The sequence below is a fragment of the Salvelinus namaycush genome, unplaced genomic scaffold (genome assembly GCF_016432855.1).
Source record: "Salvelinus namaycush isolate Seneca unplaced genomic scaffold, SaNama_1.0 Scaffold1085, whole genome shotgun sequence".
Lineage (NCBI taxonomy): Eukaryota > Metazoa > Chordata > Actinopteri > Salmoniformes > Salmonidae > Salvelinus > Salvelinus namaycush.
In genome coordinates this window covers 28,831-42,218 of record NW_024057770.1, presented here as the reverse complement: position 1 = coordinate 42,218, position 13,388 = coordinate 28,831, and the positions used below count along the sequence as shown (strand labels likewise).

Sequence of the window (13,388 nt, the reverse complement as noted above, 5' to 3'; positions counted from 1 at the left end):
CTACACTACTCATGCAGTGATATCAATGGCTGATACTACTACACTACTCATGCAGTGATATCAATGGCTGATTCTACTACACTACTCATACAGTGGTATCAATGGCTGATTCTACTACACTACTCATACAGTGGTATCAATGGCTGATTCTACTACACTACTCATACAGTGGTATCAATGGCTGATTCTACTACACTACTCATGCAGTGGTATCAATGGCTGATTCTACTACACTACTCATACAGTGGTATCAATGGCTGATACTACTACACTACTCATGCAGTGATATCAATGGCTGATACTACTACACTACTCATGCAGTGATATCAATGGCTGATACTACTACACTACTCATACAGTGATATCAATGGCTGATACTACTACACTACTCATGCAGTGGTATCAATGGCTGATTCTACTACACTACTCATGCAGTGATATCAATGGCTGATTCTACTACACTACTCATGCAGTGATATCAATGGCTGATTCTACTACACTACGTTAATCATGCAGTGATATCAATGGCTGATTCTACTACACTACTCATGCAGTGATATCAATGGCTGATACTACTACACTACTCATGCAGTGATATCAATGGCTGATACTACTACACTACTCATGCAGTGATATCAATGGCTGATTCTACTACACTACTCATGCAGTGATATCAATGGCTGATACTACTACACTACTCATACAGTGGTATCAATGGCTGATACTACTACACTACTCATACAGTGGTATCAATGGCTGATACTACTACACTACTCATGCAGTGATATCAATGGCTGATACTACTACACTACTCATGCAGTGATATCAATGGCTGATACTACTACACTACTCATACAGTGATATCAATGGCTGATTCTACTACACTACGTTAATCATGCAGTGATATCAATGGCTGATACTACTACACTACTCATGCAGTGGTATCAATGGCTGATACTACTACACTACTCATGCAGTGATATCAATGGCTGATACTACTACACTACTCATGCAGTGATATCAATGGCTGATACTACTACACTACTCATACAGTGGTATCAATGGCTGATACTACTACACTACTCATGCAGTGATATCAATGGCTGATACTACTACACTACTCATGCAGTGGTTACATTTTTATTTTACTGTTGAGCTGACACATGATACAATACTGTCATTTATTAAAACAGGGAGCATTTTGGTTCAACCCTGCAGAGTATTAATACTACAACACAGAATCCAAACAGAGATCATTTTATTGGCATATAAAAAACAATGTCTACAAAATGACAGCACGCCATTCCTTCCTCACTGGAATACATATGGTCCAATGGAATATTTTATGCGAGGTTGATATTGACGTTAGTAATGTCAAACGGTTGTGTGTTATAATTATGATCTTTCTACCGCAGTTAGTTTAAGAGGTCAGAAAATAAATAAATGACTAATTGGGTGTGTGTGTGTGTGTGTGTGTGTGTGTGTGTGTGTGTGTGTGTGTGTGTGTGTGTGTATTAAGTGTATGAATGACAACACGCCCATGTATTGTCTGTAGGTGGACTACACATGGATAGTGCGCGTGACAAAATAATTTACCGGGAGCATTAAAATTCTATATACGTAGATTTACATTGCATGTGAAATAAGATTTAAAAGACAGTATACCCTGTACATTCAGAAAGCTGCGTTTTCCTGCTACCAAACCCCAAGCTCTAGCATACACCATTAACCCTAGGATACCCTCACCATTAACCCTAGGATACAGTCCCCATTAACCCTAGGATACCCTCACCATTAACCCTAGGATACCCTCACCATTAACCCTAGGATACCCTCACCATTAACCCTAGGATACCGTCCCCATTAACCCTAGGATACCGTCACCATTAACCCTAGGATACCGTCACCATTAACCCTAGGATACCGTCACCATTAACCCTAGGATACCATTAACCCTAGGATACCATTAACCCTAGGATACCATTAACCCTAGGATACCGTCACCATTAACCCTAGGATACCGTCACCATTAACCCTAGGATACCCTCACCATTAACCCTAGGATACCCTCACCATTAACCCTAGGATACCATTAACCCTAGGACACCATTAACCCTAGGATACCATTAACCCTAGGATACCCTCACCATTAACCCTAGGATACCATTAACCCTAGGATACCATTAACCCTAGGATACCCTCACCATTAACCCTAGGATACCATCACCATTAACCCTAGGATACCATTAACCCTAGGATACCATTAACCCTAGGATACCCTCACCATTAACCCTAGGATACCATTAACCCTAGGATACCATTAACCCTAGGATACCCTCACCATTAACCCTAGGATACCATTAACCCTAGGATACCATTAACCCTAGGATACCCCCACCATTAACCCTAGGATACCCTCACCATTAACCCTAGGATACCCTCACCATTAACCCTAGGATACCCTCACCATTAACCCTAGGATACCATTAACCTTAGGATACCGTCCCCATTAACCCTAGGATACCCTCACAATTAACCCTAGGATACCATTAACCCTAGGATACAGTCCCCATTAACCCTAGGATACCGTCACCATTAACCCTAGGATACCCTCACAATTAACCCTAGGATACCATTAACCCTAGGATACAGTCCCCATTAACCCTAGGATACCGTCACCATTAACCCTAGGATACCGTCCCCATTAACCCTAGGATACCATTAACCCTAGGATACCATTAACCCTAGGATACCCTCACCATTAACCCTAGGATACCCTCACCATTAACCCTAGGATACCCCCACCATTAACCCTAGGATACCCTCACCATTAACCCTAGGATACCCCCACCATTAACCCTAGGATACCCCCACCATTAACCCTAGGATACCCTCACCATTAACCCTAGGATACCCTCACCATTAACCCTAGGATACCCTCACCATTAACCCTAGGATACCCTCACCATTAACCCTAGGATACCCTCACCATTAACCCTAGGATACCCTCACCATTAACCCTAGGATACCCTCACCATTAACCCTAGGATACCATTAACCTTAGGATACCGTCCCCATTAACCCTAGGATACCCTCACCATTAACCCTAGGATACCATTAACCCTAGGATACCGTTACCATTAACCCTAGGATACCGTTACCATTAACCCTAGGATACCCCCACCATTAACCCTAGGATACCCTCACCATTAACCCTAGGATACCGTTACCATTAACCCTAGGATACCCTCACCATTAACCCTAGGATACCCTCACCATTAACCCTAGGATACCCTCACCATTAACCCTAGAATACCCTCACCATTAACCCTAGGATACCCTCACCATTAACCCTAGGATACCATTAACCCTAGGACACCATTAACCCTAGGATACCATTAACCCTAGGATACCCTCACCATTAACCCTAGGATACCATTAACCCTAGGATACCATTAACCCTAGGATACCCTCACCATTAACCCTAGGATACCATCACCATTAACCCTAGGATACCCTCACCATTAACCCTAGGATACCCTCACCATTAACCCTAGGATACCCTCACCATTAACCCTAGGATACCCTCACCATTAACCCTAGGATACCGTTAACCTTAGGATACCATTAACCCTAGGATACCCTCACCATTAACCCTAGGATACCCTCACCATTAACCCTAGGATACCATTAACCCTAGGATACCCTCACCATTAACCCTAGGATACCCTCACCATTAACCCTAGGATACCCTCACCATTAACCCTAGGATACCATTAACCCTAGGATACCCTCACCATTAACCCTAGGATACCCTCACCATTAACCCTAGGATACCCTCACCATTAACCCTAGGATACCCTCACCATTAACCCTAGGATACCCTCACCATTAACCCTAGGATACCCTCACCATTAACCCTAGGATACCCCCACCATTAACCCTAGGATACCCTCACCATTAACCCTAGGATACCCCCACCATTAACCCTAGGATACCATTAACCCTAGGATACCCTCATCATAACTTCAAGAGGTGAAAAAAACAAAAGATGAAGAAATTAAATGAATAAAGAGAAGGAACTTCAAAACAACAATACATTGGTCCAGTAAAAGTGCAATTCAGACCTGATTGGTCAAGAAGGACTATCTATCTGGTCTGATCTCGGAGGTCCATCTATCTGGTCTGATCTCGGAGGTCCATCTATCTGGTCTGATCTCGGAGGTCCATCTACCTGGTCTGATCTCGGAGGTCCATCTACCTGGTCTGATCTCGGAGGTCCATCTATCTGGTCTGATCTCGGAGGTCCATCTATCTGGTCTGATCTCGGAGGTCCATCTACCTGGTCTGATCTCGGAGGTCCATCTACCTGGTCTGATCTCGGAGGTCCATCTACCTGGTCTGATCTCGGAGGTCCATCTACCTGGTCTGATCTCGGAGGTCCATCTACCTGGTCTGATCCAGACCTGACTGGTCTTGGAGACCCATTTATCTGATTTGGTCTGATCCCAACAGGAGATTACAATCAAATATTACAAGTAAAATAAAAATACATCTTTAAGATAATAGTAATGGAAAAACATCAGAATAATACATTACAATATAATAATAGATCATGGATTTTTGGATGATTTTGGATACAGCATGTAGACCACAGGAGGACGGGCTCGTGGTAATGGCGGGTTTCCATGTGGTTGGCTTTGTTCCATCCATTATTATGAGCCGTCCTCCCCTCAGCAGACTCCACTGATGTACACAATCATATCCCACCATTCTGAGATCCTATTGGTCAGCTAAAACCTGTAAAAACAACAGATTCTGTTTCTAGAATCTCCCATATCACTTCCTCACCAAGTTATTTACAATATACTACAGGTCCATAGAATGACATGGCATTCAGACAGGAGGGGAATTTAGTTTGTCACCAGGCTCAGAGAGAGAGAAAAAAAAAAGACATAGTAAACCCACCCAATCATTTAACCTCTGAACACTTCCTGTTTCCTAGCCAATTAGATCTGCAGCTGGGACAAATATTTTTTGGGAGAAAAATTCTAAAATGTATTGGCAGAGACTACCATTGGCATGTCATTTGGTTTAATTGTATTGGCTGGGGCTGGGGAGTGGCAGAGACTACCATTGGCATGTCATTTGGTTTAATTGTATTGGCTGGGGCTGGGGAGTGGCAGAGACTACCATTGGCATGTCATTTGGTTTAATTGTATTGGCTGGGGCTGGGGAGTGGCAGAGACTACCATTGGCATGTCATTTGGTTTAATTGTATTGGCTGGGGCTGGGGAGTGGCAGAGACTACCATTGGCATGTCATTTGGTTTAATTGTATTGGCTGGGGCTGGGGAGTGGCAGAGACTACCATTGGCATGTCATTTGGTTTAATTGTATTGGCTGGGGCTGGGGAGTGGCAGAGACTACCATTGGCATGTCCTGGTAGTCTAAACCTGGTTGACGGTCCTCTCAGAGCGTCTGTAGTCTAAACCTGGTTGACGGTCCTCTCAGAGCGTCTGTAGTCTAAACCTGGTTGACGGTCCTCTCAGAGGGTCTGTAGTCTAAACCTGGTTGACGGTCCTCTCAGAGCGTCTGTAATCTAAACCTGGTTGACGGTCCTCTCAGAGGGTCTGTAGTCTAAACCTGGTTGACGGTCCTCTCAGAGCGTCTGTAGTCTAAACCTGGTTGACGGTCCTCTCAGAGCGTCTGTAATCTAAACCTGGTTGATGGTCCTCTCAGAGCGTCTGTAATCTAAACCTGGTTGATGGTCCTCTCAGAGCGTCTGTAGTCTAAACCTGGTTGACGGTCCTCTCAGAGCGTCTGTAATCTAAACCTGGTTGACGGTCCTCTCAGAGCGTCTGTAATCTAAACCTGGTTGACGGTCCTCTCAGAGCGTCTGTAGTCTAAACCTGGTTGACGGTCCTCTCAGAGCGTCTGTAGTCTAAACCTGGTTGACGGTCCTCTCAGAGCGTCTGTAGTCTAAACCTGGTTGACGGTCCTCTCAGAGCGTCTGTAATCTAAACCTGATTGACGGTCCTCTCAGAGCGTCTGTAATCTAAACCTGGTTGACGGTCCTCTCAGAGCGTCTGTAATCTAAACCTGGTTGATGGTCCTCTCAGAGGGTCTGTAATCGTCTGTGTTAGGTGAAGACAAGTAGAAGGACTGGGTCTTCCTCTTCAGACAGGCTCGCTTGGTGGCCAGGGTTAGAGAGCGCTTGCTGCTGGAGATTATCTCAGAGACGAACTTCTTACAGTTGATGCAGACCTCCATGGTACACCAGTCATCGGTCAGCTCTTTGGGAAGATCCGGCTCGTCACGAGACCCCTCACTGCTGTCGTATTCAGATAACCTGGGGGTGGAGAGTAGGGTTAGCCAGCCTGCCTGTCGTATTCAGATAACCTGGGGTAGAGAGTAGGGTTAGCCAGCCTGCCTGTCGTATTCAGATAACCTGGGGTAGAGAGTAGGGTTAGCCAGCCTTCCTCGGAGCTTTACGTACCGGCCTCAAGGCCTTCCTCAGAGCTTTACGTACCGGCCTCAAGGCCTTCCTCAGAGCTTTACGTACCGGCCTCAAGGCCTTCCTCAGAGCTTTACGTACCGGCCTCAAGGCCTTCCTCAGAGCTTTACGTACCGGCCTCAAGGCCTTCCTCAGAGCTTTACGTACCGGCCTCAAGGCCTTCCTCAGAGCTTTACGTACCGGCCTCAAGGCCTTCCTCAGAGCTTTACGTACCGGCCTCAAGGCCTTCCTCAGAGCTTTACGTACCGGCCTCAAGGCCTTCCTCAGAGCTTTACGTACCGGCCTCAAGGCCTTCCTCAGAGCTTTACGTACCGGCCTCAAGGCCTTCCTCAGAGCTTTACGTACCGGCCTCAAGGCCTTCCTCAGAGCTTTACGTACCGGCCTCAAGGCCTTCCTCAGAGCTTTACGTACCGGCCTCAAGGCCTTCCTCAGAGCTTTGGTGAGTTTAAAAAAAATTAGCACCCTTATGTAGACATAGCTCCACCCACATCCGATCAACGCATCGAATGGGGTTGGAGTCGAGGGAAAACAAGTGTTACCAAATATAGCAATGTACATTCCATAAATATTATAGTAAAGTGTGTACATAAAACACATTAAACACGTCCGTAAAACCAAAATGAGGACATCGACCCATCAAGCAAGTTCTCATAAATCATTGGGTACAGCGCAAGAAAATCCTCAGAGTAATCTGAAATGGTGGCATTAATTAATGTTCACATTTACAACATAACTAGCCAGAACAGCATTCCATCATTAAGACTTCAGGAAATAATGTCTGGAGATCCTAAATGTTATCTTTTAATCAGAGTATTATTAATATCACCTCCCCTGTCTGATATCTTAACTTTCTCTATGCCACAAAATCTAAAAAAAGGTAGAAATGTCATGTTTTAGGTCATTAATATGTACTGTGACTGGATAATCCCTGTCGTTTCTCCTGACTGAACTTTTATGTTCACTGATTCTCTGAGAGAACGAGAGGTTTTACCGACATTATTACATGTCCATGTGGGCTGTGTAATGTAGATAACATGGGTGGTGGCGCACCTAATAGTCATTTATTAGGAACCGTTTTCCTGTGTGGGTGGCAGAAATATTCACACTTCATCATATTGTTGCACTGTGTGCATCCTCTGCATTTATAGCTACCAATCAGAAGAGGGCGGAAAAGATTTCTACTCAATCACTTTTTAAAACAGGCCCCCTGGGCCGTATACAGCGTTCCTCACGGAGTTCCCTGAATTCCTATCGGACCATGTGACAATACATTTTTTTGGGAATATCTGCCATGACTACAAGAAACTGGTTTACAGAAAATACCCGAGCCCTGAAGCTTCCAGATAATTGTAATGGAAATGGAGCTCTACCAAATTAGAAGTCGTCCGTCCAGCTTGGAAAGACCGTACAGCCCTCGCTGCTGCTCCATCAACCTAGTGGCACAGCACTCCTCACAGAGGAGTCTGGACTGACCTAATGTTAAGTAAATAGGGGTGTGAACCTGTAAACAAAATTGGGATCATTAACGTTTAGGAAACCTGTTGTTTTTTTTGTTTTTTTTTTACTTTAGTTTATTTGGTAAATGTTTTCTTAACTATTTCTTGAACTGTATTGTTGGTTAAGGGCTTGTAAGTAAGCATTTCATGATAAGGTCTACCACCTCTTGTATTCAGCGCATGTGACAAATAAAATGTGATTTGAGTGAGTGGGGGACTGCAGTAACTCAGTCTGGTAGGTAGCCAGGACTGCAGTAACTCAGTCTGGTAGGTAGCCAGGACTGCAGTAACTCAGTCTGGTAGGTAGCCAGGACTGCAGTAACTCAGTCTGGTAGGTAGCCAGGACTGCAGTAACTCAGTCTGGTAGGTAGCCATGACTGCAGTAACTCAGTCTGGTAGGTAGCCATGACTGCAGTAACTCAGTCTGGTAGGTAGCCAGGACTGCAGTAACTCAGTCTGGTAGGTAGCCAGGACTGCAGTAACTCAGTCTGGTAGGTAGCCAGGACTGCAGTAACTCAGTCTGGTAGGTAGCCAGGACTGCAGTAACTCAGTCTGGTAGGTAGCCAGGACTGCAGTAACTCAGTCTGGTAGGTAGCCAGGACTGCAGTAACTCAGTCTGGTAGGTAGCCAGGACTGCAGTAACTCAGTCTGGTAGGTAGCCAGGACTGCAGTAACTCAGTCTGGTAGGTAGCCAGGACTGCAGTAACTCAGTCTGGTAGGTAGCCAGGACTGCAGTAACTCAGTCTGGTAGGTAGCCAGGACTGCAGTAACTCAGTCTGGTAGGTAGCCAGGACTGCAGTAACTCAGTCTGGTAGGTAGCCAGGACTGCAGTAACTCAGTCTGGTAGGTAGCCAGGATTGCAGTAACTCAGTCTGGTAGGTAGCCAGGACTGCAGTAGATTGAACTGCACTGCCCCCTAGCGGTCAAACAGCAGACCATATCTGAATTGTGTATTCACATGTCATTTTATATATTTTTTTATTATCGTTTTAAACTATAAAAAGAATAGCAGTTTAAAGGTTATTCATCATATCTCTAAGCCCAAGACCGGTAATGATGTTTTGTGTACCTGGAGACGGTCCGGCGGAGGCTGTGGCGCTGGCTGGACGAGGGCTTCTCTGGGGTGTCCAAGGCTGATGTCCCTCCAGCCTCCTCCCTGGGTAGAGTGGCAGTAGGGCCCAGAGAGGAGACGGGCAGGTTGGCATACGGCTTAGAGGGAAGTCTCATCTGGAACGACAAGACAGAGTTAGGAGGGTCAGATATATAGGCATAATCTGAACATCTGTCAACAATTAAATGAATAGTGTGGTCAATGGGTGGACGAGGACGACTTCGGCTCACCTTTTTACAGCACTGCGAGCACACAGGCCTGGAGAGAGAGGGAAATATTCTGTCACAACAAATTGCACGAATTCTGATATATACAGTGCCTTCGGAAATTATTCAGACCCCTTGAGATTTTCCACATTTTATGTTACAGCATTATTCTAAAATTGAGTTTTTAATCAATCTACAAAACAAAGCAAAAACAGGTTTATAGAAAGTGTTGTACATTTACATAATTATTTAAATACATATGTATTTAGACCCTTTGCTATGAGACTCGAAATTGAGCTCAGGTGCATCCTGTTTCCATTGATCATCCTTGAGATGTTTCTACAACTTGATTGGAGTCCACCTGTGGTAAATTCAATTGATTGGACATGATTTGGAAAGGCACACACCTGTCTATATAAGGTCCCCCAGTTGACAGTGCATGTCAGAGCAAAAACCAAGCCATGAGGTCGAAGGAATTGTCCGTAGAGCTCTGAGACAGGATTGTGTCGAGGCACAGATCTGGAGAAGGGTACCAAAATATTTCTGCAGCATTGAAGGTCCACAAGAACACAGTGTCGGGGGAGAAGGGACCTTGGTCAGGGAGGTGATCAAGAACCAGGTGGTCACTCTGACAGAGCGCCAGAGTTCCTCTGTGGAGATGGGAAAACCTTCCTGAAGGACAACCATCTCTGCAGAACTCCACCAATCAGGTCTTTATGATAGAGTGGCCTAAAGACTTTCAGACCATGAGAAACAAGATTCTCTGGTCTGATGAAACCAAGATTGAACTCTTTGGCCTGAATGCCAAGCGTCACGTCTGGAGGAAATCTGGCACCATCCCTACGGTGAAGCATGGTGGTGGCAGCATCATGTTCTTCAGCGGCAGGGACTGGGAGACTAGTCAGGATCGAGGGAAAGATGAACGGAGCAAAGTACAGAGAGATCCTTGATGAAAACCTCCTCCAGAGCACTCAGGACCTCGCCCCCAGTCAACCACCCTAAGCACACAGCCAAAACAGCACAGGAGTGGCTTCAGGACCAGTCTCTGAATGTCCTTGAGTGGCCCAGCCAGAGCCCGGACTTGAACCCGATCGAACATCTCTGGAGAGACCTGAAAATAGCTGTGCAGCAACGCTCCCCATCCAACCTGACAGAGCTTGAGAGGATCTTCAGAGAAGAATGGGAGAAACTCCCCAAATACAGATGTGCCAAGCTTGTAGCGTCATACCCAAGAAGACTCGAGGCTGTAATCGCTGCCAAAGGTGCTTCAACAAAGTACTGAGTAAAGAGTCTGAATACTTAAAAATGTAAAATAAGGATGTAACGTAACAAAATGTGGAGAAAGTCGAGCGGTCTGAATAGTTCCCAAATGTACTGTATATTTTTTTATTTATACTTTATTTTCCATTTAGAAGGACAATAACAACAACAGTGACTACAAACATCCAAACATGCCAATAAACAATTGATGGGTGGAAACTGGAGGGTACGTAGCCTGGGTCCTACCAGGAAACACGACACCCAGCGAGCCCTGCCACAGCAAGCCAGGCATCCTGTCTGACCTGGCAGGAGTCAAGCATGGGGGGTACAGTTCACAAACAAATACAGAAAAAAAAAAACTAAAGAATTTTTAATTATATCAGACTATGCTCTGTGATTTACATATGATCTTATAATGTCCAAGAGACCCCCTTAATTCTGATTCATGTTAAACAGATTCTCCGGTACTTTAGAGTCAGTAGTTTTGAATGTAGTGCGTGACACGAGTCAAGTGGTCCCTTGAAAATGTCGTACTACATTACATATGTGCACCCCTGCGTTCTCTCGCTCTGCCTGGTGTGTCTTGCTTGCTGTCGCTCAAATGGCGAGGGGCTGAAGCTCATTGGCTAGAACTGCCAGGAGCTTGCAATCATGGGGGAAAATGGCGCCACACAGCTTCCAGAAACAGTCTCCTTCAGACTAGAGATTTCGTGGCTAATTGAGGTAAAACAGTAATTCTGCTCATAGATTATACATGTATGAATTACACATCCAGCCCAAAGCCAGAGGGTTTAAAAATACTTAGTAGTCACCAAAGTGACAGCCATAATAGAGAACTATATTCTAATATAAATCCAGCTATAATATAAAACGTACCTTTTGCAAAACTGGCAGGTGTACGACCAGGTGAAAAAGGAGAACCGTTTAGTCTGACAGGAGAAACACAGCTACAGGAGAGAGGAGGAGAACGGTTATTTCAGAGATCAAGTAAATATCAAGTCTAAGACATTAAGAGCTGCAGGAATGTTACAAGATGATCCAGTCAGACTACTTTGGTAATTGTTTGAGGCGTGTGATGTTTATTGTGACAGCAACAAGGTCCTAGACAGGCCCAGGAGGACACAACGGTGTACAAGGTCCTAGACAGGCCCAGGAGGACACAACGGTGTACAAGGTCCTAGACAGGCCCAGGAGGACACAACGGTGTACAAGGTCCTAGACAGGCCCAGGAGGACACAACGGTGTACAAGGTCCTAGACAGGCCCAGGAGGACACAACGGTGTACAAGGTCCTAGACAGGCCCAGGAGGACACAACGGTGTACAAGGTCCTAGACAGGCCCAGGAGGACACAACGGTGTACAAGGTCCTAGACAGGCCCAGGAGGACACAACGGTGTACAAGGTCCTAGACAGGCCCAGGAGGACACAACGGTGTACAAGGTCCTAGACAGGCCCAGAAGGACAAGGTCCTAGACAGGCCCAGGAGGACACAACGGTGTACAAGGTCCTAGACAGGCCCAGGAGGACACAACGGTGTACAAGGTCCTAGACAGGCCCAGGAGGACACAACGGTGTACAAGGTCCTAGACAGGCCCAGGAGGACACAACGGTGTACAAGGTCCTAGACAGGCCCAGGAGGACACAACGGTGTACAAGGTCCTAGACAGGCCCAGGAGGACACAACGGTGTACAAGGTCCTAGACAGGCCCAGAAGGACAAGGTCCTAGACAGGCCCAGGAGGACACAACGGTGTACAAGGTCCTAGACAGGCCCAGGAGGACACAACGGTGTACAAGGTCCTAGACAGGCCCAGGAGGACACAACGGTGTACAAGGTCCTAGACAGGCCCAGGAGGACACAACGGTGTACAAGGTCCTAGACAGGCCCAGGAGGACACAACGGTGTACAAGGTCCTAGACAGGTACAGTATCTAGACAGGCCCAGGCCCAGCCCTGCTGGTACAGTATCTAGACAGGCCCAGCCCTGCTGGTACAGTATCTAGACAGGCCCAGGCCTGCTGGTACAGTATCTAGACAGGCCCAGCCCTGCTGGTACAGTATCTAGACAGGCCCAGCCCCGCTGGTACAGTATCTAGACAGGCCCAGCCCCGCTGGTACAGTATCTAGACAGGCCCAGGCCTGCTGGTACAGTATCTAGACAGACCCAGCCCTGCTGGTACAGTATCTAGACAGGCCCAGGTCCAGCCCTGCTGGTACAGTATCTAGACAGGCCCAGGCCTGCTGGTACAGTATCTAGACAGACCCAGCCCTGCTGGTACAGTATCTAGACAGGCCCAGGTCCAGCCCTGCTGGTACAGTATCTAGACAGGCCCAGCCCTGCTGGTACAGTATCTAGACAGGCCCAGGCCTGCTGGTACAGTATCTAGACAGGCCCAGCCCTGCTGGTACAGTATCTAGACAGGCCCAGGCCTGCTGGTACAGTATCTAGACAGGCCCAGGCCTGCTGGTACAGTATCTAGACAGGCCCAGGCCTGCTGGTACAGTATCTAGACAGGCCCAGCCCTGCTGGTACAGTATCTAGACAGGCCCAGGCCTGCTGGTACAGTATCTAGACAGGCCCAGCCCTGCTGGTACAGTATCTAGACAGGCCCAGCCCTGCTGGTACAGTATCTAGACAGGCCCAGCCCTGCTGGTACAGTATCTAGACAGGCCCAGGCCTGCTGGTACAGTATCTAGACAGGCCCAGGCCTGCTGGTACAGTATCTAGACAGGCCCAGCCCTGCTGGTACAGTATCTAGACAGGCCCAGCCCTGCTGGTACAGTATCTAGACAGGCCCAG

General features: G+C 46.6%; 1 protein-coding gene across 1 annotated transcript in view; it reads right to left on the bottom strand.

Annotated features, from left to right (window-relative positions):
- Window positions 1–5,087: 5,087 nt before the first annotated feature.
- The window catches only part of LOC120035671 (protein spire homolog 1-like), a gene marked incomplete at its 5' end in the record, with an annotated part of 31,553 nt that continues 23,252 nt past the window's right edge, over window positions 5,088–13,388 (bottom strand). The window contains 4 exons of the mRNA XM_038982238.1: window positions 5,088–6,351; window positions 9,082–9,239; window positions 9,354–9,381; window positions 11,466–11,536. Of these exons, the coding sequence (XP_038838166.1) occupies window positions 6,096–6,351; window positions 9,082–9,239; window positions 9,354–9,381; window positions 11,466–11,536 (513 nt within the window). The remainder of the gene's footprint in view (window positions 6,352–9,081; window positions 9,240–9,353; window positions 9,382–11,465; window positions 11,537–13,388) is intronic.